At 54.6% G+C, this 26,958-nt stretch overlaps 11 protein-coding genes across 11 annotated transcripts; 8 read left to right on the forward strand and 3 right to left on the reverse strand.

Moving 5' to 3' along the window:
- Positions 1-392: 392 nt before the first annotated feature.
- On the forward strand, positions 393-1,872 carry PG997_011362 (uncharacterized protein; the record flags this gene model as incomplete). Its single annotated transcript, XM_066815677.1, has 3 exons — positions 393-423; positions 491-1,164; positions 1,261-1,872. The coding sequence occupies 3 exons, from the start codon at positions 393-395 to the stop codon at positions 1,870-1,872; spliced, it is 1,317 nt and encodes a 438-aa protein (XP_066664967.1).
- A 1,686-nt stretch (positions 1,873-3,558) lies between these two features.
- On the forward strand, positions 3,559-4,536 carry PG997_011363 (PLC-like phosphodiesterase; the record flags this gene model as incomplete). The annotated part of the gene is made up of 3 exons (XM_066815678.1): positions 3,559-4,069; positions 4,125-4,420; positions 4,474-4,536. 3 exons carry the CDS (start codon positions 3,559-3,561, stop codon positions 4,534-4,536), a joined length of 870 nt encoding a protein of 289 aa, XP_066664968.1.
- Positions 4,537-5,655: 1,119 nt separating this feature from the next.
- PG997_011364 (uncharacterized protein) lies at positions 5,656-7,218 on the forward strand (the record flags this gene model as incomplete). Its single annotated transcript, XM_066815679.1, has 4 exons — positions 5,656-5,952; positions 5,990-6,520; positions 6,585-6,772; positions 6,834-7,218. Coding segments are annotated over 4 exons (1,401 nt in total), but the record flags the coding sequence as incomplete, so codon positions are not given.
- Positions 7,219-8,111: 893 nt separating this feature from the next.
- On the forward strand, positions 8,112-9,224 carry PG997_011365 (uncharacterized protein; the record flags this gene model as incomplete). The annotated part of the gene is made up of 1 exon (XM_066815680.1): positions 8,112-9,224. One exon carries the CDS (start codon positions 8,112-8,114, stop codon positions 9,222-9,224), a length of 1,113 nt encoding a protein of 370 aa, XP_066664970.1.
- Positions 9,225-10,467: 1,243 nt separating this feature from the next.
- PG997_011366 (uncharacterized protein) lies at positions 10,468-11,793 on the forward strand (the record flags this gene model as incomplete). Its single annotated transcript, XM_066815681.1, has 2 exons — positions 10,468-10,489; positions 11,459-11,793. 2 exons carry the CDS (start codon positions 10,468-10,470, stop codon positions 11,791-11,793), a joined length of 357 nt encoding a protein of 118 aa, XP_066664971.1.
- Positions 11,794-12,490: 697 nt separating this feature from the next.
- On the reverse strand, positions 12,491-14,360 carry PG997_011367 (uncharacterized protein; the record flags this gene model as incomplete). The annotated part of the gene is made up of 2 exons (XM_066815682.1): positions 12,491-13,397; positions 13,504-14,360. The coding sequence occupies 2 exons, from the start codon at positions 14,358-14,360 to the stop codon at positions 12,491-12,493; spliced, it is 1,764 nt and encodes a 587-aa protein (XP_066664972.1).
- A 942-nt stretch (positions 14,361-15,302) lies between these two features.
- Positions 15,303-17,842, reverse strand: PG997_011368 (uncharacterized protein; the record flags this gene model as incomplete). Its single annotated transcript, XM_066815683.1, has 3 exons — positions 15,303-16,978; positions 17,059-17,403; positions 17,482-17,842. 3 exons carry the CDS (start codon positions 17,840-17,842, stop codon positions 15,303-15,305), a joined length of 2,382 nt encoding a protein of 793 aa, XP_066664973.1.
- A 427-nt stretch (positions 17,843-18,269) lies between these two features.
- PG997_011369 (uncharacterized protein) lies at positions 18,270-20,200 on the forward strand (the record flags this gene model as incomplete). The annotated part of the gene is made up of 3 exons (XM_066815684.1): positions 18,270-18,665; positions 18,728-19,128; positions 19,195-20,200. 3 exons carry the CDS (start codon positions 18,270-18,272, stop codon positions 20,198-20,200), a joined length of 1,803 nt encoding a protein of 600 aa, XP_066664974.1.
- Positions 20,201-20,443: 243 nt separating this feature from the next.
- PG997_011370 (uncharacterized protein) lies at positions 20,444-21,467 on the reverse strand (the record flags this gene model as incomplete). The annotated part of the gene is made up of 3 exons (XM_066815685.1): positions 20,444-20,996; positions 21,068-21,091; positions 21,142-21,467. The coding sequence occupies 3 exons, from the start codon at positions 21,465-21,467 to the stop codon at positions 20,444-20,446; spliced, it is 903 nt and encodes a 300-aa protein (XP_066664975.1).
- A 746-nt stretch (positions 21,468-22,213) lies between these two features.
- Positions 22,214-25,180, forward strand: PG997_011371 (heterokaryon incompatibility protein-domain-containing protein; the record flags this gene model as incomplete). The annotated part of the gene is made up of 3 exons (XM_066815686.1): positions 22,214-23,526; positions 23,684-24,433; positions 24,862-25,180. 3 exons carry the CDS (start codon positions 22,214-22,216, stop codon positions 25,178-25,180), a joined length of 2,382 nt encoding a protein of 793 aa, XP_066664976.1.
- A 319-nt stretch (positions 25,181-25,499) lies between these two features.
- Positions 25,500-26,935, forward strand: PG997_011372 (LIP-domain-containing protein; the record flags this gene model as incomplete). The annotated part of the gene is made up of 2 exons (XM_066815687.1): positions 25,500-26,043; positions 26,109-26,935. The coding sequence occupies 2 exons, from the start codon at positions 25,500-25,502 to the stop codon at positions 26,933-26,935; spliced, it is 1,371 nt and encodes a 456-aa protein (XP_066664977.1).
- Positions 26,936-26,958: the final 23 nt, after the last annotated feature.

The following is a 26,958-nucleotide window of genomic DNA, read 5'->3' on the forward strand; positions in this document are numbered from 1 at the left end:
TTTGACTAAGTTCGCATTAAAGCAATGACGGAAGCTTCACGGCGCTTGATAGCGGTCAGTGTAGCGTTCGCGCTGTTTACTGTAAGTACATACTTGGTCTTCAATACTGATAACCCGGCAAGTCATACTGATCCAGCTGTGATAGGACGGAGCTGTTTACACTCTCGTACGTCGCCGTGATGGACATATTTGAGCCCGCCCAGAGACCTAAGCTGAACTTGGGCGTGACCAGATAGTGCCGTTCTTGCCCGAACTCTTTGGGAAACGGTTTGCTGTACCGGAGGCCAAAGGTGAGATAGGACGTTAGCATCTGGTTGAGTATCAAACTGGTCCTATACTGACACATTACCGAGTCGCATGCAGTGGAACACTGGACGTCTTTAGCACTGGCGATGTATGGGATCGCATCGTTACTATCAACTTGTACGTTGTACCCCTCACCACTCTGGTACATGCCACTATTGGAATCTAATCGCTTGTCTCAAAACAGGGGCCGCAGCCTACTACACGGATCGATGTACGCACAAGAGCCGTCTATTCATGCTCGGGAACGTGGTGCTGCTTGCCTCGACGCTTCTTTTCTTCCTGGGACCTGCGCCAAGCTACATTCTGGCAGCGCGGGCGCTACAAGGCGCTTCGGGTGCTCTGCTGTACATATCGGGTCTGGCGTTTCTGATAGCTCATATTGAACCGGAAGTCTTGGGGTTCTATATGGGCTACATGATGCTGGCGACGACGATGGGCGAGATGGTAAATCCACTCATGGGCGGCTCGCTCTACGAACATATTGGTCACTGGGCTGTCTTTGGAGTGACCGAGGGTATCATTGTCGTCGACATGATACTGAGATTGCTTGTCCGCGAACCAAGGAAACCGCAGGCCCAAGAAAGCGATACTAGGAAGTACGAGTCTGTTCCGAGTGAAGAAAGTCGATGGCTAGATGCTGAGACGCGTTGCTCTACTTCAAGCCTGATCGTAACGGGGCCCGCGGTGGCCCTCGAAAGCACTGACTCGACCAAGATCACGGCCAAAAGCCCTACTTTCGTCAACGTTGCTGAAGCTGGTGCGAGATGCGAGGCGACGTTGAAGGACATCAGATGGAACGCGGTGATAAGTGTAGGGTTCACTACAGTAACTGGCGTAGTGCGATACGCATTAGAAGCCGTAAGTTCCCGTTTACCCTTATAAGACCTCTGGACAGGCAACGAGAACCTTGGACCTATTCACTGAGATTTGGCTTTTTCGGTTTTAAACAAGCAGACAATTCCACTCTATGTCCTCCGCCACTTCTCGTGGAACTCCACCCTGGGCGGCACCGCCATCTTCACGCTCCTGTCGCCCGCTGTCCTGGGCCCCTGGGTCGGGCGCTACACTGCACAACACAGCCCGCGACGCCTCAGTCTCTACGCCTTCGCAGCGGCCGGATGCCTCTTCGGCGCGCTGAGTCTACTCACCAAGCCTAGTCTCTGGGTAAAAGTTCTGTTCGTGCTCGACCTCTTCTCGACCGGCACCTGCATCGCGGTGTCGACCACGGCGCACATGACGGTCCAGTCGACGTTCGCGCAGAAGGGCGATGAGCTCCTGGCGGGGCTTACTGCTGCCTCTGCCCATGACGATGATGATGGTGACCGAAGACCGATCGGCTGGGGACTTACCTGGCTCACGAGCGGGGTCCTCCTGGCCGCCAACAGCACCGCGTGGGCGCTGGGCATGTTCCTGGGCCCCCTGGCGGCGGATCTGCTCGGGTTCGGTTCCGATGCCGAATGGCTGCGTCTATGTTGGTTCCTCGCGGGCTTGTCTTGGCTCGCCGCGCTGGGGATTGGGCTGGCCTGGCGGAAGAACGCGGAGCTATTCCCGCATGAGACGTCTTGAGACGTTCGCTGGAGATTGATAGACATGTTTTTCCATCTGACCTGCACGAAAACAGGTATCGTTATCAGACCTACATATGTGAGATTACTGGGGTATGTAGCGGGCAAGACTCAGAAACTGTACCTGCTGTTCGATTGCTGGATAACAGTACCGTACGGCGGGTTGACCACGACGGTGTCATTCCAATCGCGGTGCACTTCAAATGATGCTCCTGCTATCTTATGGCTTGAAATATGCCAAACCATGGATACAGTCTCTCAGATCATCACTTGATGATCCTCTACTCTATAATACCAATCTCCTCATCAGGACAGAGCACCCGCCACCCGCCTGCTTTTAATCAGGGGAACAATAAAGTGCACAAGGATGGGTCAGTCGGGTAGATCTCGTTTAGTGGGCAAGCCCCCGCACTAGTGAATCTACAGGGGGCCTAGCAGGAGGCAGGCGGCGCTTTGGCAGCTACGGCAGCTGACTGGCCGGCGTGCATCGTTTCAACAGGAAAGCTTGCACACGCGAAACGGTCGAGCCTGTCTTTTCGAGTCTGCCGCAAAAGTGTTTCCATTGCCACCATCCATCTCATCGGCGGGCAGAGAAAGTAGAAAAAGAGCAGCGCCAAGACCCGTACTCGCGAGTATTTGCTGTCTGTAACAAAAAGCCAATAAGACAGCCAAGGACGTCAACGTGTGTGGCTACAGACGCCAGGCTAAAGGAATACAAACTTGAGATGATCGCGGTTCTACATACACCACTAGAATGATGCTTAAATTCAAAGCCGACACGGATCTCTGCCACCACGAGATGCCTGCAGGTGTGGCGAAACCAGATGGGCCTACCTGAACTCTAAGAAGCAATACGACTTCGACAAATATGTACAGTCGAAGATCTCCGGAAATGCCTACCCAGGTAATCTAAAAGATATTTCCATGGTCGAATCTGACGCCAATATGCTCTTTCCCAATCAGCATCATTGATCTATGTATGCCCGCCCCATCCTCCATCAGCAAATGAACATTAGCTGCTGCTGCTGTTATCGTCGTTCGCTGCCCCCAGGACCCCCTAAAGTGGGGTACACACTGATCACCTTCCAGGAACAGGTGCTCCCTAGGTGCATGGATCCTTCCATCCTCATGCAACTCATCCCGTCTTTTATCAATCAATTATTACGAGAAACGCGCCCACGGCCCAGTGGCCTGCTTGAATGGAGAAAGAAGGCAGTGAGTACAGTAGTGAGTGAGGCATCCGATGGCTTTGGAGTACTCCGTAGACGCGCCGCCACCCCCTTGTCGGGGTGCTCGAATGGCAAGACCCCGTCTCATCCAGTGAAGCCCCATTGCCGCTTCTCGTGCGCCATCTGAACCATGCTCCTGGTTCCAATATCAACCACTGAGCTATTGCTCGCCTGGCACGTTCATGCGCCCGCGGCAATGCTGACTGGAGCCAGCTGGACTCGGTCCTTTTGTCAGGGTGGCAGGGAATGCACCTCCGAAACGGCATTTGATGGGCATAACTGGTGTTCAAGTGAATACCAAGTAAGTCACCAGCGACAGAAATTCTGCCACTATTTAAGAATCAGCGCCCGCTCTACCCTCCCAAGATCCAGGCTGGTCTCCTTCCTTCTAATCCACACGAGTTCCAGGCTTTCATCGAGCCCGTTGCTACCTGCCTACTCGGATTCGCGCCCTCACCATGCGCGCCTTTGCTGCATTGGCGTTGGCCTTTGCGCCGGTTGCCCTTGCCCTCGACTGCAATGGCCACACTGAACTCTGCGATAGGAAGTACAGCAACGTGACGTTCATGGGTGCACACGATTCCTCTTTTGTCGGCATATTGCCCTCGGACAACCAGCTGGAATCCGTCACTAAGCAACTGAGCGGCGGTATCCGCTACCTCACGGCTCAGACTCACCCGAAGGACGACGCCATCGAGCTATGCCATACGTCATGCATTCTTCTAGATGCTGGTCCTCTCCAGGACTACCTGGGAGATATTAAGGCGTGGATGGATGGCAATCCGAACGAAGTTGTCACCTTACTCCTTACCAATGGAGATGCGATCGATATCAACAAGTTTGGCGATGCCTTCAAGGCGGTCGGCTTGGACACCTACGCTTACACGCCCGGCGCAGAGCTGACCATGGACGATTGGCCTACCTTGGGAACCATGGTATCCAACAAGCAGCGGCTGGTTGTGTTCATGGGTAAGTTGCGCGTTCCAGCAGGTCGAGTTTACTGCAGATGCTGATTGCGAGACAGATTACCATGCCGACACCTCCAAGGTTCCGTGGATCCTTGACGAGTTCAAGTACTACTTTGAGACGCCATTCGACACGACTGACAAGAACTTCGCGCAATGTACCTTGGACCGCCCGCAGGGTGCAACGGCTGATGGGCGCATGTATATCGTCAACCACTTCCTGGACATCGAGATCTTCCCAGGCGTTCTGATCCCTAATTTGGCGGACGCCGGAACGACAAATTCGATGACTTCGATTCTTGCGCAGACAGACCTGTGCTACGGCCAGTACAAGCGGACTCCGAATGTTGTCCTTGTAAGTTCATACCTACCTCCCTTTGCGACCTGACATCGACTGACTCGCCGCAGCTCGACTTTGTTAGCATAGGGGATGCGATGAAAGCGCAAAATGATCTGAATAACCTCGGATAGGTCTATCTGTTCAGGCTATATACCTCGACGACGTAATAATGACCTAATGAATCCTATAATACAGCAAATATTCCCATCAACTCTGGCGTGACCACCAACCTTTTTGTGGGTCGAGAACGTGATTTTGGTGTTACTAGCCAGCTACTGTTTTGTCATCTATCGCGTTCCTAGTTATCCCACCACTTTGACACTATGAACGGGCAGTTCCTGGGCTGGCTCTATTAGTACATGAGTCTAGATTGGACAGGTGCAGTTGCAGCAGTTAATGTGGAACATAATAACACTTCGCAACCCCGAATGACTTCAGCGGCAAGCGGCTATCGCCAGTCAACAGAAGAAAGCAGCGCATATCCCCACAAGTCCATGCGTGATCTTCAAACTGGCAACCGCCTGTCGAAGCCGCCTTTGAAGCAGATGCGGCCCCAATCTTCAGCGCCGGATGGGTTGCCGATTGCAAACCCACTGCTGGCTAAAAATATATCTTTAGCGATGCCAGTATCGTGCACATCCAATCGTTCTCACTGCAGACATCGTGCATGGAAGTTTTCTGGGGCAGGTCGACAGGGGTCCGGCGGTTGCTCGAGCCAGGAGCCAATCACCGTCCAGGTGGTATTTTGGGCCGGCCAATAGGCCCTGGTGTTCTCCAAGCACTTTGGTCTCGGCGTTGCCATTGCCGCCTGGGGAATGCACTCTTCGGCGGTTGCGGGGAGCGGCATCGTTTCTTTTCCGGGCTTGCTCATCAAGGAGATTATAAAGATGACAAGCCTCTGGTCTTTCGTATGTCTAGGTTCTAACTGGTGTGGGTGCTATCTATAACTGCGAGACCAACCTTTTCCTTACTTTGCTGGTTGCGTTGGTTCTTCTATATCTTGCTTCATTCCTGGATTGAATGGACGTACCTCGTAACTAACACCCGCGGGATATACATTAAATCTTTTTTTATTATTCTTTTTTCTTCTTTCTCACAGTAGAGGAGATAGATTCACCTCTCTTTTCTATTCAAAATGCGTTTCACACAATTTCTTAGCACGGCGTTGATATCGTGTAAGTAGACTCAAGCCCTTTTTGTTGGTTGATGGTGTACATGAAGCTAAATATCGTCTACAATCTACAGCAGTATGTTATACGATAGGCTCACTGGCGCAGAGCGTGGCAGGACCACAGGGTAACAACAACACGGTCGCGTCGTCCATATTCGTCAGCGGCACCGATGACATCGCCTTCGCCCTCAACGTCCCCAACAACTCGGCGACGGACCTGTACTTTTCTATCATGGTGCCGACTCAGCGGGCCTGGGGCGCCATCGGCTTGGGCTCCAACCAGATGGCCGGTGCCCTCATGCTGGTCGTGTACGGCTCCAAGGACGGCCAGAACGTGAGTGTTTCGCCGCGGCTGGCCTCGGGCCACTCCGAGCCCGTCTACACACCGGATATCAACATCCAAACGCTACCAGGAACGGGGGCTCATCAACGGCTCCGCGGCGTATCTGTTCAATGGGAAGTGCACCAACTGCCGGTCCTGGAAGAGCAGCGTCAAGAGCGATGACAGCAAGCAAAACAAGACGATCGACGTCAAGAGCACGGAGCAGAGCTTCCTGTACGCGACGGGCCCGCTCGGCCGCAACGCGGTCCAGAGCGACGACAAGGACGCCGCGCTCCGGATGCACTACAGCTACGGCACGTTCACGCTGGACATGGTGCGCGCGACGGGGCTGGGCGGCGTGCCCGTCATCAGCCCGGACGGCAAGAACCCGGGCCGCGTCGGCACGACGCTGCGGCTGCAGGTCGAGGGCAAGACGGACCGGGTGGCGACGGCGCACGCGATCATTATGGTGTTCGTGTTCGTGGGGCTGTTTCCTTTTGGCACGCTGGTGCTGCGGCTGGGGAACTGGGTCCGGTGGCATGCGATTAATCAGGGATTCGGGGGTGTGTTGGTTATTATTGGGTTTGGGCTCGGGGCGGATGTTAGCAAGCTCTACAATAGGGTGAGTCTCTTGGATGAGCGCCAGAGTGAGATTGAAGGCAAACTTACTGACATCTACCCGACAGTCCAAGAACTTCAGCAGCGCTCATCAGGTCATCGGCATTTTCATCTTCATCTTCGTCCTTGGTCAGTTCGCCTTGGGCTTCTTCCACCATCGCATGTACCAGAAGACGGAGAAGCCGTCCAAGATGGGCCCGATACACGTCTGGCTCGGTCGGTTCATCATCGTGATGGGTGTTATCAACGGTTTCTTGTAAGCCAAATCAATCCATCACTCTAATTGGGTACCTTTTACTAATACAACTCTCCTTCAGGGGCTTCAATCTCGCGCAGAGCAGCCACTGGAATCTCATCCTGGGAGGACTCGTCATTTTCGTCTTCCCCGTGATCGCGCTCATCCTCGTGACGAAGCACTTCATCTCCAAGCGCTGGAACAGCCACAAGGATAACACCAAAGAGGGCGCAGGAGCTGTCAGCGGCTTCGACATGGAGCCCTGGCGCCAGACAGCCGAGACGCAGCAGTACCAGCAGGCCAGCTACCAGCCGAACCCGATCATCACGCGACCGCAGACCTCCCACGGTCGGGCTGGTCCTAGTTTGTCGGGAATGCCTGCAGGTGCGACACCGGGTTACCAGGTCCACATCGGGACCGGGCCGGGCGTGCTGGGCCCGCAGCAGTCGACACGTGAATATGTGTAACGAAAACAAAAAGGGGGGAATACGGACGGAGAAAATGTAGCGTGCCTTTTTCGTTGGTAACATGGCATCGGGTTTGATACCTCGAGCGGACAGCATGGTGCATGTCCAGTCAAATGCGGGGTTTAAAGGGGGCGTTCAAGAAGGTCGGGGTCAGGTCACGGTTATGGGCTTAATATCATATCTATTAATGTGATACAAGAATGTTTGCTATGTCACCGCATTGGTACCTATGCATGTGATGATCATATCTCATTATTTCCACGCTCAAGTTGTTCACTTTTCCATCATGCTGTCTTCTGAGCCTGTTTCGACGCAGCGATTGCAGCTCTGGGTCTCAAGTCAGTTCATGTTTACCAGGCCTCGATCTCGACATCTGATTCGTCAGCGGTTGGGCACCATGTTGGTTCTACAATATCGTCGACGCTCATGTTACCCACCATCATGTATTCTACAGGACATCACATACGAAGAACCAACACGGTGGTATTTCCAGTGAAATGAATCAGTTGATTGGACGGGTTATGTCATTTCATTTCGCTTGATTTCTCCGTCGATGGCCCCTTCCCGCAACACATCTCGTCCCGTTCCAGGGAACTCGGAAGGCACCGCATCAGGTTTTGGGTGTTGGAAGGCTGTTTGCTGCGGAGTTCGTTGAACAACGGGAAGGTGCAGCTATCCATGTCGATGTTTCCAGTAAATCCAAAAACCACCCGAACGGCGGGATGTTGGGGTCATTTCTCTGCAGTGCTAGGCATGGAATCAACGTAGTTACCTGCCACTCACTTTCCGGCATTCAACTATATCGTATTCGAGCTTCTAATCTGCTGTCCTATGCTCCTGTTCCACTCTCTACTGGCCTTCGTTCTTTCCATTAGCTACGACTCCACGTCAGGATGGCTGCCCCGATCACAGAAGCCCCAACTACAACCGCAAATAGACTACCGACCCAAGTGACGCCATTCTCGTTCAATGCCCCCGGCGACCCCTGTCAACTATCGGTCTACTGTCCTTATATCAGTTACTGGAACTATCACTCAATCCCTAACATCTTTCACAGCCAAAAGTGCGTCGGCGTGCAGACCGGGGGTGAGTTTGGCACCATATTGTCCCATCGAGAGCAATGCTTCCCGAGCGGCTACTTCACGATATTCCCCAATGAGTACAATTCTCTCAGACCTGGCTTCGCGGATCCAAGCAACGAAGGAGATCGATCAACTCTGGCATACCCGGGGACTGCGTGTTTGGCGGGGTGGACCACGGCTTGCACCACGACGCTCACCCATCAGGGCTCGCCCTATTCGCAAGCATGGTGTTGCCCTTCGGGTGGCTGGTCCTGCGCAACCGAGACGGGTGTATCGGACAAGGCAGCACCCCAGCGGTTGTGTCAGAGTCCGTTGTCGCAAAGCACGACTATTTGGATGACCTGGGACCCTGCCTATTCCAATAACGGGTCGGACCTCTACACGTGGACCGCTACCGTTACGAGCGAGGAACCGCAGAATGCAGCAACTGTTTTTCACAAGGTCCTTCCCTTGCAATTGACAATCGGCGTGGAAACTACAACGGGAGGCCAAGGAAGCCCCAGCGAGACGGCAGGAAATGCAGAAAGCAACAACTCTGGAGGCAATATTTCCAAGGGCGCGATTGCGGGAATCTCGGTGGGCTCGGCGCTGGCGGGACTGTTCATTCTTTTCGGGATGTTCCTGTTATACAGACGTCACAAGAGGAGGGCCCCCGAGCCCGAGTCTGCTGCTCTGCAGCAACCCCAGCCGCCGCAAGACCCCTGGGAAGGAAAACCAGAGCTCGATGGTTCGGCGGCAGCGACTCGACCTGATGAGGCTCCCAAGATGGAACTCGACGCCGTGGACGCCGCCCGCGCATCCACGGCGCTCACTGCCAGTATCAGTGAGCTTGGGGGTCTCAGCCCGAGGTCAGACGGCGCTGGTGACGGCGGTTTCCCATCGCCTGATAGTCGACACAACCATGTGTTCGAGATGCAGGGCTAGCACGAACGGTTATACTGGAAGATGCGAGTCATACCAGAAACCACAGACATGTTGCTGGAGTGGTAGTCGCTGAGTGGCGACTCTTCATAAGGGCCTATGAATATCTTCACGATCTAGCCTTGGGCGATATGTACCACGACCTAACTCGTTTTCTTTGGAAATACTGTGATTTAAACCGTGGGTTAGACTAAAATCGGGTGGTTCTTTTTATGTGACGCTATAGCTGTGGTCATTTCAATGCTTCGTTCGGGCAGACGTTGGTCGAGGTGCGGACGTGTGGAACTTTTCGGTACACAAGCCGGCACCAGAAAGGAAGCTCTATTACTTTCTTCGGTACGATATTCGTGCCCAACCCTAAGATAAGGATTTGCAAGGAGGTTAGTCGACAGAGAAAGAGATAGGCTGCACCCGCTTTCAACTTCCCGAACGCATTCCCGGACCTGCGAGCCCTCAACCTTGCAGCTGAAGGCGCGGTGTTTACCCATCTTGGCGGGTCAGCAGAACGGTCTGGAATACGTTGCATCGATTGTGGATGGGAGTTGTACCTGTTCAGGGTACCTATTGAAATACACTGCATCAATCTACAATCGAGTCGAGCTGCCTTCGCTTTGTTGGCCTAGCCTGGTCAATAGGGACTTTGATGAGATTCCCATCCACCTACCAGTCGCCAACAAATGAAGCAACAACCAACCAAACAAGGAAAATTCGAATTATCACTTTTAAATTTTCTAGTTGAACATATATACTACATTTAATGATGGCATTCGATTGTTATACGAACGGAGTCAGCAATGTATCGTCCAGTGTCAAATCCGTGACAAAGGCATCCCTCACTGGGTCACGATGTTGATGTTGCATCTTCGAACGACGAGCTCTCGGGCTTGTTGGAATGATGGGACTGCAGTTCCAAGCGTCCCATCAATCTTACAGCTCCAATCAGAGATTCGAGAATGGCCCAGACCAGGTCGCGACTGGCTCTGGTTGGGTAACGTTCCGCTGCCCCAAGGCGACCTGAGCATAGGCTGAATTGCCAGTCAATATGGAATCTCACCCATCGCAATATGGCTCTTTATTACTCCCACCACTCACGACGAAAACTATTGGGAGCTGGCCTTCAAGCGACTCCTGCACTACGACTACGCCATGCATCATCGCTTGTTACCTGTTACTATTCTTGGACACGTTCGCTCTGTTCTGAAGCGAGCCGGTCCATGGGACGATCTGAGCCGCGTGACCGGCGACGATGCCGAACTCTACAAGTAGGAGTGCTTCCCGACGTCCTACCGCAGTCAAGCTTCTGGGGCAGTTCTCGAAAAGGCTGTGATTTTCCTATAACACTCCCAAACGCGTGGTCTCATCATAATGGCACCGACTATACTCCATCATCTTTGCCTGATCGTAGCCCTCCTTGCTCTCAGGGTGGTTGCGGATTGCACCAGTTATGGTGTGGACTTTGCGAATGGAGGGTCCTACAACATCGATGGGTCCTCGAATGAAAACTTCAGTTTCTCGACCATATTTCAGGGTTCGTAGGATTCAATCTGTTGAGTTTGAGTCTGTGTGAGTTGGGCTGACTGTTGTTGGTGTCTGCAATGATCACCAGGCTGCTCCGACGAGACGATTACGCCTGTGTTGAGAGACACGAACGATAATTCATATGGGTGCACGTCAATCAACACCAACCCCGAGGGGACTGCAGTCACTTCGACTTGGTAAAGGCTGACCCTCATGAAGTCGAATGGACTTTACTGACCAGCTTCCAGTGGAATCCCGTACTCTCAGATGTGGACCGGTCAGTGGAGGATAATTCTGTCTGGGCGCCAGATAGCCGTTCAGCGAATTATCAATCTCACCGTCGGCAAGCCAGAGACCGTGGTGGTTACCGTGGGTGTAAGAAGTTCAAAAATGCCGAGTCCAGTCTGACCAAGGGATGTCTAGGCAACTCCAACAATAACTGTTGGCATCACGAGCACACCAAAAGCTATCAGTAAGCTCAGCACTTTTAGGGGTCAAGATGAAAGTGGTACTAACATTTACACAGCTGTCATCGCAACCAGAACCATTACTCAAACACTGATCTTACCACCACAGACCATAACTACGCCATGTAACAGGCCTACGTATACCGTCACCATCACGCCAACCCCACCGACAGTCATCAGGGTAAGTTACTAATACCCAAGAAGCTTCTCCAGTCAACAACTGCCACTAACATACGACACAGACATCAACAGTCGTGAGAACCGAGACCGACAAGACCGTAACAAGCACGGTGCACACGACCATCACGCGGTCAGCCTACTGCCACTTCCCCACATCCAAGACCACGACGGCCAAGTGGCCCCCGTGGCCGCCGGCAACCGCCAACGCCAGACAAGACGCGACGACCGTTCCCGACGCGCCGATCCCGACCAAGGCGCCCGAGCCGCCACGAGACTTTGCCCCGCTGGCGGCGACTACCATCACGGTCACGGAGACAACGTATACCGTGACGCTCACAAGCGTCACGACGCTGCCCGCCGTCACGACGACGGAGACGTCGACTAGTACGAATACTGCTACCATGTAAGTCGTGCCCCTTTCCGAGTCAGCCCAATCCGTGCTTCTCAAACATGCTGGCTTTTCATCAATGGCTGACATCTGCCTTGACAGTACGCCTGCACCCAGCACCGTCTGTGGCCCCGGCGGCCCTGGGAAGACAATTACTATTACCAGGCCGTATTCAACAATCACTTTGACGACTGTTACGTACAGCACGTCGCACGTAACCGGTACTGTCACAGTTGGGTACGTAACAGCTACTCCCTGCCCCTTCGGTTTTCTTTCTACGGGCCAGCCGGCTTTGTAGTTTCAATCAAACTAATCTGGTGGGTTATTTACCCCTTTAGGCAAACGACGGAGACTACAGTCACCAATCGCCCCGCGGCAACCATCTGCTGGAGACAGGGAGGGTGGTTCGGGTGGCCATAACATGTAAGGTCAGCTGACCACCATGGTGTTCACCTGATCCCTTCTCGTATTTGTGGCACTGATCTACGAGCGGACTGAAGTGTGGAAGCATCATCAGTGGGCATCTCATCAGTAACGGATGTTGAAGTAGCATGTTTCTTGACATTGTTTATTTGATGTAGTATGCTGGTCGGTGAACATGGGAACAGAAGCAGGATATATGATGAGCGTTTCGACCAAATTGATGAAACAGGGGAGAGCTTTTGCTGTAGCTAAGCGCATTTGAGACGTACTATCAGCTACATACAGACGAAGTATTACATCAATAGTAATAGTCCCATCATAGAAAAGACGAGAGCAAGCACTCCGTTGCCGTATATGTTAGTACTAGCGGCGTCAGACGTGGGAGGAAGTGTTTCGCCGCACGTCGTCGCATCCTCCATCTCCAACAACACCGCCTCGGCCTGCCGCATGGTGATCGTAACCGCGCCGTCCTTCCCAACCTTTACGGACTCAGTAGTCTCCTCGCCCAGCATGTCGCCCGACTCGGGGTCGAACGATACCCCCGAGACCGTCACTCTGCTCTTAGCGTTGGTTCCAGGACCCAGGAGCCGCGTCACGATGGCGTTGCTGCCGGCGCACCACGAGGTCGCAATGTTCAGGGTGCGGTTCGGTCGGGCGCCCTCACTGAACATGGTTCCGTCCGTCACCGCGAGCGTGGACGGGTTACCGAGTCCCTCGGTACCGTTCCAGACGCCCATGTCGAGGAAGACGAGTTTCTTGAGGTGCGACTTGGCCTTCTCCGCGACCCCCGAGTACACGGCGTATCCGCTCAGCGAGCTCGAATTAGCCTCCCCGCCAAGCGCCGCGATGCTGTAATTCACGTTGGTGTCCGTGGGCCCCGCGACCACCTTGGCGACGAAGTAGTGACTATACCAATTCGGCCGGATCCCGCCCTCAAGGGTCTCGTTCTTGAGCTCGTAGCCGACGGGCGTGAAGGCGCTGTACTCGCTCTGGGCGCCGAGGTGGAAGTACGTCTTCTCGAGCCCGAGGGCGGCGCCCAGCAGCACGTAGTCGACGGTCCAGAGGGCGGCGCCGAAGGTGTCGCTGATGCCGCTGCGGCCGCTGCAGCTGACCGAGTTGGTCTCGCCCATGACGAGCGGGGCGCCGGCGCGGTCGGCGGCGGCGACTTGGGGGCGTACTGGGATACGTTTTGCCAGAGGACTAGGTGGTCGGATAGGAGGTCTAGGCGCATCCGGTACCTGTGGGTTCGGCGTTAGTATCTATCTATTAGGAAATAAACCAGAAAGGGGACCTAAGAGTTGCTTACCACCGCGCTGTGTCGCACGTCGACTGCGGGTACAGATGCATGGCGTAGCTGCCGATGAGGGCTTTATCCTGCTCCCGCTCCACAAGACCACCAACACGGCTGCGGTCGGTCGCGAGGGTAGTGAGATTCTCGATGGAGAAGTCGTCAATCTCGTCATGCTGGTCAGGCACCCAAGGCGGGTCCGCAAACACACCCGCCTGAAACTTGGGCCTCTGCGATTCAGGTATCTCCTGGTACCAGTCAGACGCGACGATCTGGCCCGTCAGGTTGCGGAATTGATCGATGTAGCGCTCGACGCCCCAGTCGGCGCCGCGCCAGTGCTTGTTGATGAAGTGGTCGATCTCGTTCCCGAGCTCAAACATCTTCAGTTTGCTGCCCAGCGCCGCGTGCACGGCCTCGGCCTGGGCGACGGCGTTGGCCCAGTCGGACTCGTTGGCCCGGAAGTTGAGCGAGTAGATCAGGTCCGTCCCCGGCGGGAAGTAGTCGGCCCAGGCGCCGTACCAGGCGGGCGTGACGTTGAACTGCTGAACCGTGGACAGCTCGCCCCGGACGACGTCCCAGTCGCGGCCGTTGGGCAGGGTGGCGTGCTGGTAGGTCTGGTCGGCCGTGTTGCCGCCGACGCGGATCGGTGGGGGCTTGCCGGTGATGGAGGCGATGGAAGCGAGGAGATTGGACGCCTTCGGGGTCTCGGTGTAGGCGTTTACCCAGATGGGCTCGATGGAGTAGCCGAAGACATCGCGGACTAGCGGACGGGTCTTCACGTTGTCGCCTGAGGGGAGTTTGACAGAGGTTGTTTCTTGCCCTGTCACGAGACTGGCAGCCGCAAGTGCGATGATGAGGCTTCTGGGTTTCGGCATGGTAATCAGATGAGCTGCGGTGTACCTGGTCCGGAGCCTGACCGCCAAGTGGGAGTGGTGGACAACTCCATCTTTTGTACTGCAGACATTTGGTTACCAAATGATGCTCCTGATTCTTCCATCTCCTCATCTATCCCATTCACGGCCGCCAAACCGGTTCCTGCCAGGGGCGAGGATGTAACCGTATCCCAATCGAGGGTCCCAAGCCAGGGTAATTGGACAGGACTGCGGGGTGAATGGGACGATCCGGGGGAGCTGGAGCCGAAAAAGCACAAGGTCTTTTGTCCCCAAGCGAAGGCCCAGCCACTGATGACGAAATAGCAACAAGATACAACAAACCAGGTGATAAATTTGGAGTTGGCATTACAACATAAAGTAAACATAACATGTACTCGATTGATGCCCCTTGATATCCTGGTCTTCGATATCAGCAGCAAAGCTGGGTAGCACTCACGTAGAGTAGCCGCCGAGCTTCGAGAGGATTAAGAGCAGTGGGGTGATGCATCCCGTACGGTTTGGTAACCAAGTACCTAATAACTTGAAGAAATATGACAGGATAACCAGAACTGAGCAATTATACCATCAGGCAATACTGCCACGAAAATCCAACCTGTAACTTCCTGAGAGCGCGAATGATGAGAGTTCCACATACGAGCACATATCAATGCTCGCATCGACCGTACGGTTCTCCGCTTGACAGCAATTGAGGCTTCCGAGTACAGGCCAAACAGCCTGCACCCATCGACGTCTTCAGATGGGGCATCGCCGTAGGCTTGCTGTCCAGGCCGTTCGATGCAGCAATTGTATGTGGCCCGACAAACCCGACAAAGACTTAGACCATTTCAGACAATCTATGTACAGAGAAATGAGAATCTGGAATTAGTTTGGAGCAGGTGAGCGGAGAATGATCCCATGAATCCTCGTGTGTCCTGCGTTGCAACATTATCTCAACGCGGCAAGCCTGTCCTGGTGAGTCTTCCTATGCTTGCGATAATATACCGCGAAGTTCTCTTCCTTGCCTTGAGGGTGATACCCGCAGTCAGGGCATGTGTATGAAGGAAGCTGCTCGACGGGCTCAGAGGCATCTGTGGCGCGCTCTGGATCAGAAGAAGGTGTCGTATGTGGTGTGCCAGATGGTTGGAATTTATTACGGACGGCGGAAGGTGCATCAATATCGACCGAACTTGACGAATGAGGTTGCGTGAACTGGCTTTGATACTGCCACGACTCCCTCCTTGCTCTTTCTGCAGCCTTTGTCGCTGCGCGAGTTTGGATCCCCTTCGGTCGGTTTTCTTCCCTAAGCTGTCGAATTTCATGATCCACCTGTTTGCAGGGTGTTCGACTCGTAGGTTCTATCGTGGGCGCTTTCAAAACGCCTCCAAGCGATTTGGATTCCGTAGGGTACGGCCGTGCCGTGTTTTGTCCTTGGATATCTGCTGCAATCTCGTCTATTATCCCTTTGAAGTGTGCCAACTCGTGTGCTTGAGCATCATCTACCGCCACTCGCCTCATGAGATCTCGGAGGAGACGATCTTCTGATGCCCTCTCTGCCAAGACGACAATGATTGGGTCGGGAACCTTCTCGCCATCCGCCGTTCGATGGTCTTTGGATGGCTCATTTTCAGGCTCATTCTCCATGGTATCGCCCTGACCAGGCCTGTCATGTTTATTCTCCAGCTGCTGGTTGGCGCCAGGTCTCTGTTGGCGGAGATAGTTCTCATATGGGTTGAGCCATCTGTCAAATGTGTTCTTGAGTGAGGTTGACAGCGACCGAGTCGTCTTGCTGCTGTAACCAAGCTCTCGGGCAATCTCATCCCACTTCCTTGTCCTGCAGACATTATCAAATCCTCCATGGGCTTCGACAGTTTCTTTCAAGCGGTAAAGGTCCACCGGTTTCTTCTGTATATAGGGCAATCGGGTGAGATCGGTGGCTTGTTGCTTGTGGAATTTTGCAAGCTGATCAATGTAACCCAAAGTTGCCTGGGTACGCTCATTCTCAAGCAGTGGGGTCTGGTCGGATAAGTCGTCTTTGGAATGAGGTGGCCCGTTAGCAACATGTGGATTATCGTCCGAAGTATCCGAGTTTGTGTCCAGCTGGCTGTCATCGTCGGAGTCGTGGGCCATTGGCAAAGCCCCAAGTGATATCTCCTCCAAGTGGCCACCCAGGTGCCATAGAACGGCGACCTTTCCGGCGCCAGTATCTGTATGGCATAGGGGGCATTGGAAACTCTTCCACTCAGGTTCCATCCCATGCTCAAGAGCTAGGTGTGAGACCCAGTCCACTCGGCTGGCGAAAGTCTGGTCTGCCGATGTACAGGAAGCCTCCAGACACAACCAGGGGCAAAGATCTGCGAGGAGATGTTGTTTCCAACCCGAGTTCATCTTGAAGGAGACAGATTTCCCGCAGGCCAAACACTTGAACGGCTCGCCCTCCTTGGCAGCCCGGGACAATGGCGGGATCCGAGTAGACTGTCCCACTTCATCCCGATACGACATGACCGTCTCGGCATATGACGAGTCCGTGGGAAGCGACGAGCCCAAGGCGGAATCGTGGAATAGCGAGCCCTCGTTTCCTGCTCCAACTAGATGAAGGGCAAGGTCACCATCGCATGCGCCCACTGTGAGTCGTCTCTCTCGTTCATCCCGGCATCGCAAGTAGCGGCTATAATTGGCTTTGCCCAGGCGCGACACGAGATACTCGGCTGCCTGGGGAAGCGATTCTCGACCTTCTCGCAGTACACCTTGTGAGGTAGCCAGGTCTGGAGATCGACGCCATTGACAGATCTTTCCGCCTCGACGTCGAAGACCGGATTCCTGATCAAAGAATCCAGTTCCATCAAGCCCATGGTATCGGCCCTCAAGTCTTCGGCGATCTCATCGATATCGTCGGAATCATCGTCCGAATGGGTTCCAAGTGAGCCCGAGTCGCTACCGTCTGTTTCCATGTTTTCGACCAGGCCTTTCAAGCTTGACCTGAGACTTTGCAATGTGTTTATCGAATCACTTTCTAGCTCTAACTGGGTAGAAAGACATGGTAGCAGCCCTGACAATATGTCAGTATCCTAGTTCTCGCCTAGAGCTCCACTATACGTATGGCCAGAATGGAAGCTACGATACTTACGGTCCGTTAAGGCCGCACTGATAGCAAGAAGCAAATCTGAAACGGGCCTGCGTATGCTGTGCGAATCGGTGAACAGGTGATCTATGCCTCCCTGTGAGACGTCGTAGGCATCGGACCAGAGCCACAGACGGTGGGAGCTTCGCTCGAGGCTTTGGTATCTCATCTTGGCTAAAGCGAGCTGGTCCAGGTCTGAGAGCGATTTGATGATGCGCCGAAAGAGCTGTATGGCTTCGAAGCAAAGGCTCGCCACCGGGCTTTTGTCGTGGGGCACATCTTGGTCTGGATGAATGGTCTCCAAGAAATGAAGAACCTTGTCTGCAGTTTCGTAGGCTGATGTATCCTGGGTTTTGAGAAGCTCCATTTCAAGGCCCAAAGTGCGTATGCGTGATTACTGGGAGACAGGAGCACGGCAATGGGGGACTGTTCGAGCGAGCAATGCGCCGGTGACTTTGGAGAGCGGCGGTGGTTCTGCTCAATTCCAGAAGTTCACTTCGGGCTTGAACATACCTAAGTTCAGAGCCAAGAAGCCATGTTATTCGCAGGATAACCGCCCTCTGGGCCGTGTCTGTATGCACGTCGGTCGGCATCTATTGGTTGCAAAGACCTACACTGCCCCGTCAAGTGTCAGTGGCGTAGGTGTGTTTTGGGCGTAAATGTCAGCAACACTGCCCCAGAGCCTTAATCGCCGTTTTGATTGATTCCGAGCGTCAACGTTCCTTTAGGGTCTTTGAAAGACGCATCGTCGAGGTCGTGTTGCGTATGCGCCAAATACATGCATGTAGGTAAGTATGGATCCGGTTTCAATTGCACTCGGTGTATTACCACTGCTCGGCGGCGCTGTCAAGGTATACTCCTCAGTCCGTGGGAAATGCAAGGCCATTGGCCATTTTCCGCGAGAAGTACGGCGTCTGCGGGGGCAATTCGACCGCCAGTATCGAATCTTCGTCAACGAGTCCCACCTCTTGATCCGCGCCGCCGTCGACGACGAGACGATAATATGTCGTATGTTGGATGACCCGGGCGACACCGAATGGTATAGCGAACAATCGGAGACAGCTATAAGAAATCTCCTAGCAAAGAGTTACGATGCCTATTTGGGGGTTGTGGAGGAGATCAATACTACTATCGAAGACCTTGAGACTGGATTGTCGGCGTATGAGGAACTGTCTTCACATCGCCAAAAGGTATGTACTTGCGTCAGCTGTTGGTCCTCGTCGTTTTCAACCGTCACTCTGACAAGTAGTAGGGCGAATCTCTAAAAGACACGGAACGCCGCCTCCGCCATCATGTCAAGGTTGCCTGGAGCAAGGACGAGTGGGAGACGAATATCCAGAGTCTGCGTGAGCTCAATGCCGACCTCGAACGCATTCGGCACCAGGCATTCGAACTCAGTAATCCTGGCAGTACAAACATGTCCAACAGACGGTTCAGTTTGGCAGTGCCGCGAGAATATGGTAACTTCAGTGCTATCCAGAAGGCGTCCAAGGCGTTACATCAGGCTCTGGCGACTGCATGGTCGCGAGAAGCATCGAAATCTGTCACTCGTACATTGAGACACGAGGTGAAGCTGTTTACGGACGTCAGCGTCAACGATGGTGTTCGCATGGAAGTTGCAATTCGGTGCTACGGTCATACTGGTAGCAATAGGTAAGAGGGCTCCATCCTCATGCATGGGATGCGCGCGCAAATGCTGACGACGAGTAGTCAACCTAGTGGCGGTTTTCTGTCTGAATCGACCTGGGCTACACTCCAGGTGCAATCGCAATCCTTGGAGTGGTTGGACACGGGCTTGAGCACGCCACCCCCTTCTGACGACGGCCGGCCGAAGCGACGCAAAGTGCATTTCGCAGACGACTGCACCCCGAGAGGCTCAAGGCCAGTTATAGGCGCAGCGGTGCCCGCGTCGCCTGAAGAGGTCGAAGATGCGCCATCGCGGCACAGAGATATCGGCCACTCGAAGCTGTGCTTTGCACTGCAACCCGAGAGACTGCCGGCGGCGCAGACGCGCTGCCCACCCTGCTTGGGATATATAGACAACTCAAACGCGACGAAGGACGGCTTCAGGCATTCGTTCTACCGGAACATGACGGACGCAGAGGAATATTGTGGGCTCATCACCATGGGCCAGATGCTCTCAAAGCCCCTCGAGCACTCCGTGTCCATTGTTCAGCAGCTCCGGCTTGCCCGCGACATCGCCGTCACCGTGCTGCGCTTTCACTCGACGCCATGGCTGGGGAGCTACCTCACCACGAGGGACTTGGCTTTCGTCAAGCGGGCGCCATCGGTAGGCTTCAACCATTGCCTGCAGACCTTACATCTGGCCAGCAACTTCACTCAGCGAGATGACGCCAACGAAGACAAGCTGCTCGATGTGCTGTCCATGGAGACTACAGATGATGCTGAGGCGGAAGAAGACGCCCGGCTTCAGCACGGGGTACGCAACGTGACGCTCTGGTATCTCGGGGCCATCCTTCTGCAGATCGCCTACTGGCGGGATATGGATGCGACGGCCAGCGACGTCTTGACGGTCCGCCGGCTCTCGTCGCACGTCTTCGCAATGGGCCCCAAATACCAGGAGTTGACCAAGAAGTGTCTGGATTGCGATTTTGGGTACGGGGATGACCTGTCAAAACCCCGACTACAGCAAGCCGTATACAAGAACATTATCTGTGAGCTGACGGATATGATTGAGAGACTAGACGTTGACCCAGATTCCTGATCAAGGGACTGGTTGGTATTGTTGAGCACTGCCGAACTACACTTGCAATTTGACAATTGCGCTCCTGACTTTTACGCGGGGCTCAACGCGAGGATATAACCAGGTGTCTTGTCCCTCTTGTATATACAGCTGCTGTTGGTTGGGGCAGATACTCTAGCATGCGACAAGAAGTGACAATATAAATATCTAACGGCACAAGCGTGGAGGCATATCATTGCTAGCTACTACGTCTTTTGGCTACAATTAGATGGCCATTCCGATCAACTCGGCCCACTCATCTACATCACGACCCTCGGCTGCCTTCTTTGCTGCCGCATCGGCGACGCCGTTCCACTCTCTGGGTATTCTCCAGAACTGAATATCCATGCCCGCGTCTTTCCATCTCTCCACCTCGCCCAGGAGCATTTCCCACAGATCCGAGTTCTTGACGGGCGCGCGGCCGCTGGTCTTCCATCCATTCCGGACCCAAGTCTTGGCCCAGACAGTAGAGCCCTCAACCACGTATTCCGAGTCGGTGGCGATGACGGCCGTGTGGAAGTTCTCGCCTGCCCAGTGCCGGAAACGCAGAGCGGCGATGACGGCGCGGAGCTCGGCGCGGTTGCTGGTCTGGATGGCATCGTCGCCGAAGGGGCCTTTGGATTCCAGACGGCCTTCTGCGATGCCAGGTGGGTCGTTAGGGCCAGTTCCTGCGTGATGCACGAATGCCCAGCCGGCTCTGGGGTTGGCCTGGCCATTGTAGAGACAGGCACCATCGGTGAGAAGTAGTAGCTTGCCCGGGTCGTTGGGAAGCGTGTATCTAAATTATCGTGTCAGTCCATCTCACACAGGGTGGGTCGATGAATCCTCCCAAGCTGGAGGGTAACTCACCGAATGGCTCGCATCCAAGCACGTCTGCCGGAAAATAGTTCGAGTGGAGTGATTTTGGAGACGGGGGACAGAACTTGGTAGGGAATACGAGGCCGGTGCCTCTTCTCTTCTCCGTGCCGCCAAAGGGGAATGGGAGCCGGCCAGCAGACGGGTATCGTTCACGGATGCTGATAACCTCATCTGAAGCGGCACTGTGAGCCTCGTCCTCGTCCTCGTCATCATCTTCGCGCAATTCTTCATCCATGAAACTGTAATCAGTGCAGCACTTCCCACAAATGACTAGGCCATGTGGGCCGCAGACGAGTCGACCGTCAGGGAGTTCACAGGGACCATCGTGATGATCGCCGCAATCCGGGCCCAGAGGGGTCAGACCCTGGGCCAGATACCGTCCAGGAGGCATGGTGGTTTTGATCGCGAGGCGTACAGGCGAATGGCGGTAGTGATGTCAGGAAGGAAGGTGTGTGTGTGTGGCCAGTCCGTTTGTCTGGACCTCCAGAGAAAACGAAATGTTTGCTGATGAAAAGGAACGTGTTATCCAATTGGCCAAGAATGGAAACTACCACCCACCACCCCACCTAGCCAGAAGCTCTCCCAGTGCCCCTTCCGCGAACCCTCAGGTGTGCAGCACGTCACTCCTTCCTGGGCAACACTTGGGACACAACGTGACTTCCACCTCAGACTCGCGTTGGCCACACTAATACCGGGAACTCGTGCACATGTTTGAAAACGCGTACACACTCGTAAGTAACATTTTGAACCTTTTGCTGCTTACCTTAGAAGAGAGGACTGGATCCCTTGTATTCAGCAGGACACCTTAGGTAGGTATGTTCGTATGTGACAAAATCATCAAATCCAGCGCCCTATACAGCTGCCAGACACGTCGTGAAGCTCCAAATATTACCACAGCGAGTCGAGACATTGAATAGCTTGGTGTGGTTGTTCTCGAAAGCTTCATTCAGTGCATACCGACTAACCATACGCTTGGTGATGGCAACCCCTGCGACGAGCTATAATTGGCTGGGTGTCTTTTCGTGCGGCTGAAAAGGCAACCCCTCTCAAGCCTTGACGCCCGTTTCTCCCGGTGAAAAGCTACCGCATAGCTTGGGACGCCGGGTCTGTTGCAAGCCAATTAGGCTTCAAACGACCATGGAAGAGACAGCGACACCAGAGATGATGGAGAGTGACCACAACGGCTTGCCAAATGGCTTTTACAGTTTACCCAGCGACACGTCGATCAGACTGCTCAAAATAAAGGGCATATCTAAAGCCGAGGGCTCTCCTCCGATCGTAGTGTGGGATGTAGAGATCTTTGAGCTAGATGAGAGCCCCGAGTTCATCGCCTTGTCGTATACATGGGGTGACCCTATTCTCAGGAACACAAGTTCCATACCCGCAGACGGCGAGGGAGAAACCCATACAGAACAGCGATACGGCGCGACTATCGCGCCAGTATCGCCAGATGGCGACAAGAGAGGTGGTAGCGGCACCAGACAACATGTCGCCGCCAAACGCACTTACACCATGACGAAGAATCTCTGCGATGCACTGTACCACCTGTTCCTCCTCGGGTGCGATGACAAGTGGATCTGGGTCGACGCCGTCTGCATCGACCAAGAGGACGAGCGCGAGAAGAGCGTGCAGGTCGCTCGCATGGACGATATCTACTCGACAGCCCACGAAGTCATTGTGTGGCTCGGGGAAGACGCGACGGACCCGACCGAGTTCATATGGCTCCATACCGACTACCTCGACGCCCTGGATAATCACCACAAGGAAAACGGCGCGGAGGAGATGAAGCGCCAGCAGCCCCTGGACCCCGCGTTTGCGGCGCGGCTCGGCGTTTCCGTGCCTGGTGGTAGTTGGCGTGCGTGTTGGCGCAAGTACGGCGAGTTCTACCGCCGCTGGAGGTGGTTTACCCGGGCGTGGGTAGTCCAGGAGGTGACGCTCGCACGGAACAAGCGTGTCATGTTTGGCAAGTACATCATTGACTGGAACAAGCTTGCTCTTCTGGGGGTTCTTATTGTTGTATTCAACTGGGAAATGCAACTCTCGCAGGTCATGGAAAATGGATTGGGAAGAGTGTTGGGAGACGAGATCGCCAGACTCATCTTTATCAGGGAAGAATTCTTGAAGCGACATGGCGCCAGCACTGGCGCGATAGGGTCGGCTGACAACAACTTCGACAGGGCACCCACTCTAGCTCTGGGTTCGATAACTTGCCGTAACAGGCTGGGCTGGATGTGCTATTTCCAGACCCTGCTGGCGCATACCCGTCAATATTCAGCCACAGACCCTCGAGATAAAGTATACGCTTTGTTCGGGCTCCTTAAGCGGACTCTGCCAGCGGGCTTGGCGGTCCCCTTTTCACCCGACTATTCACCCGCTTCAACTGCTATATCCCTCTTTACTTCGGTCGCTTCATTTCTTATCAGCGGAGTACCCCGTCTGGAAGCGTTGTCGTATGTAGAGGATCACTCCGGTACAAACATCCGGGGGCTAGCGTCATGGGTATCGGATTACACTTGCCATGCGGTGCCTGCGCCCCTGATTAGTCTCCGGGACCCAATGCATCAATTCAACTGCGATCCAGATCACTTGGGGGGAGATGAATCGTAGTTGTCGTGTTTCGGGAGATGAGCTCACTGTTCCCGGTGCCAAGTTCGACAGTATTGTGGGCTCATATGGCCCCTTGACCGACTTTCAAACTAGCGAAATTGGCGATTGCCTAGAGTTGTGCCGAGGCATCAGCTCAGAGTATTTACCCAAACATTCCGACCCAGGTGAAGTGTTGTGGCGGACCATGATAGCCAACACGTTTCAGAGGATGCCCGCGCCTGCGGCGATGGGCCAGAGCTTCCGATACTGGTTGTCTGGTCAGCTAGCCGAGAATCTGACGCCTGATCCCATTCTGCAGCGAGACCAGGAAGGCAATATATATGTGGAACTGGATGATGGTGAGATAGAAGAGTCCCTGGGGATTCTCGACCAGCTCCGCCATGAAAATGGCGTGCCAGGGGAATCGTGCATCCCCGGCAGGGACGAGGTTGTGTATGCATGCCGCTTCAGAATCAACGATAATTATCAACAGCTCATCTCACGAATTCGGTCAGCAGCCGGTGTAAATCGTCCAATACCCAGACCTGAGCGACAGCAGCTCGATCTGTTGGAGAATAAGGCCAAGGATTTCGAACTCACCATGAAGGGTGCTTTTCCCTTCAAAAGATTGTACCGCACCTCGCAAGGCCGTCTTGGCTTGGGACCTGCATCTCTCCAGGTTGGGGATCAAGTTTGGTTGCTCCGAACAGCCAAGGTACCTTTCGTTTTACGGCCGAGAGAGGATGGGTCGTATATGTTCATGGGAGAAACGTATGTGCATGGATTCATGGACGGTGAAATGAAGGACCAAATTGGCGACCTCGAGGGCATTGTGTTGCGGTGAAGACGAAAAGCTGCAGACTGTGGATTGGGGGCTTTCTTTCTTTCTTTCTTTCTTTCTTTCTTTCTTCTTTCGCTTTGATGGAAGGAACAAGCAATGATGGTCGTTTGTTCATTTGATTCCAAGTATTCGGGTTTCAAGAGTTTGCTGGTGCTTTGCGGTAATTCTAGTGGCCCGACTCGCCTAATTTCGCCAGATCCACCAAGGTCTGCTTTTTATGGCGCCCAATCGAGACCATCTGGCAATGCATCTAGCATCCGCCACGATCGTGCCCCCGCATGCCCCAGAACCCTTGATAGAACCTTGGAACCCTGCAGGGCGGTAAACTACCGCTACCTAGACAACTAACTTACTAAAGAACCTCCCGCGACTCACGTGCCGTCGGTATGCAGGCGACGAGTCTATTGAGCTGCAACATGCTCGCCAAGATGTGCCTTCTGGGCAGCTGGGCAGCACTTCTCCGCTTCCACGACGGAATTGCCGAGGTGGGCAGGTGGCTGGTTGTGGAGGCGACCGTCATGGACGCACGCACATTGGCCCAGAAAACACCAAGACCGACACCGAGACCTCCGAACGACGAGCACGCAACTTTTAGCATGAACTTCCTACACATGCACGTGCGGCCTCCACCACCACCGAGGGGGCTCTTAATGCGCTGGCAGCACTGGGCCAATTGAGGAGAGCACCTGGCACCCAGCCAGTGAGGCCGGCAAAAGCAATAGCGAAAGCCGGCCAAGAAGCGATGGAACCGGCGGGCTACCTACACCGTAGCCTGCATGACGTATAGTAATCGTGGAGACCTCGACCGCGGACCTAGCTTTGCAACTCCGCACCGGGTTCCGCAAAGGTGACATAGGTAGTGGGTAAGTATATGAAGTTTCTCTACTATATGACCACCCAATTTTCCTCACTTCTCTCGACGACCTTCTTCCTATAAGACTGTCGCCCCGACGTGCCCGTCTTATCACCTGTTCTCTATCACCAAGGTCGGACACGATGAAGATGATGCTGTCATTGGCCCAATCCCTCCTGGGAGCCCTCCTGCTCGCGGGAGGCTCCTCAGCAGCACCGCCGAACCACTGGCGCCGCGCCGCGATGTCCTCGACACCGCTGCCGCCCAGTCAGGACCCTTGGTACACCGCCCCGGCCAACTTCGAGTCCGCGGCGCCCGGTGCGGTCTTGCGCGTGCGTGCCGCACCCGGCAACCTCACCGCCTCCATCGCCAACGCCTCGGCGGCGTACCATATCCTGTACCGCACCACTAACAGTCGCTATCTGCCAGACTGGGCGGTGACTACGCTGTTCGTCCCGGAAACTCCGTTGTGCAATGGCAGCAGCTCGAACACTTCGAACTCAACTGCTCCTGATGGAGCCACTGCCCTGCTCTCCTACCAGATTCCGTACGACTCCGCCGCCGTCGACGCGAGTCCGAGCTATGCGCTCTATGCCGAGGGCGCGAGTGGCACGGACGACATTGCCGCTTCGCTCGGCTACGGGTGGTACGTAAGCGTGCCGGATTATGAGGGTCCTTTGGCATCATGTAAGTTCTTTATCCCGAACGCTCATACGATTAACGTCCGAGCAAATCCACTGACGAGACTAAAGTCACGGCTGGAGTGCAATCCGGTCACGCCACCCTCGACGCTGTCCGAGCTGTCCTGTCGTCCGGCTTTGGTCTGGCGGACAGCCCTGACGTGCGGTACGCCATGTGGGGATACTCAGGCGGCGCTCTTGCTAGCGAATGGGCGGCCGAGCTGCAAGTGCAGTATGCGCCCGAGCTCAACTTCGCCGGCGCAGCGTTGGGTGGGCTGACGCCAAACGTCACGACGGTGATGGAGGCCTGCTCGGGGCAGCTCTGCGCGGGCCTGACTCCGCCCGGCATCATCGGCCTCGCGAGCCAGTTCCCCGAAGTTCTAGAGTATCTCATCTCGCAGCTCAAAACTGAAGGCCCGCTGAACGCCACGTCGTTCCTGTCGGTGCAGACCCTGGGCCTCGCCCAGACGTCGATGATATTCGCGTTCCAGAACATCGCCGATTATTTTATCGACGGCGAAGGCATCTTCAGCAGCCCTCCCATCCGCAAGATCATGAACAGCGACGGCCGCATGGGCTACCACGGCGTGCCGCAGATGCCGCTTTACGTCTACAAGGCGGTGAAGGACGAAGTCAGCCCCGTCAAGGACACCGACGACCTGGTCGACAAGTACTGCAAGGTCGGCGCCACCATCCAGTACGAGCGCCTCACCATCGGCGGCCACAGCGCCGGCGCCGTCAACGGCGAGGCGAGCGCCTTCCAGTTCCTGGCCCAAGTGCTCGGCGGCACGTATGCGCCGCCGGAACAGGGCTGCTCCGTCACGGAGGTGGCGTACAATGTCACCTCGTCGCCGATGAAGCGTCGCTCGGGACTGGCGTACATCTCGAACATGTTCTAAGTAATATTTAAGCTTAATCTAAT

This window comes from Apiospora hydei (assembly GCF_038363865.1).
Source record: "Apiospora hydei strain CBS 114990 chromosome Unknown utg000008l_segment0_segment0, whole genome shotgun sequence".
Lineage (NCBI taxonomy): Eukaryota > Fungi > Ascomycota > Sordariomycetes > Amphisphaeriales > Apiosporaceae > Apiospora > Apiospora hydei.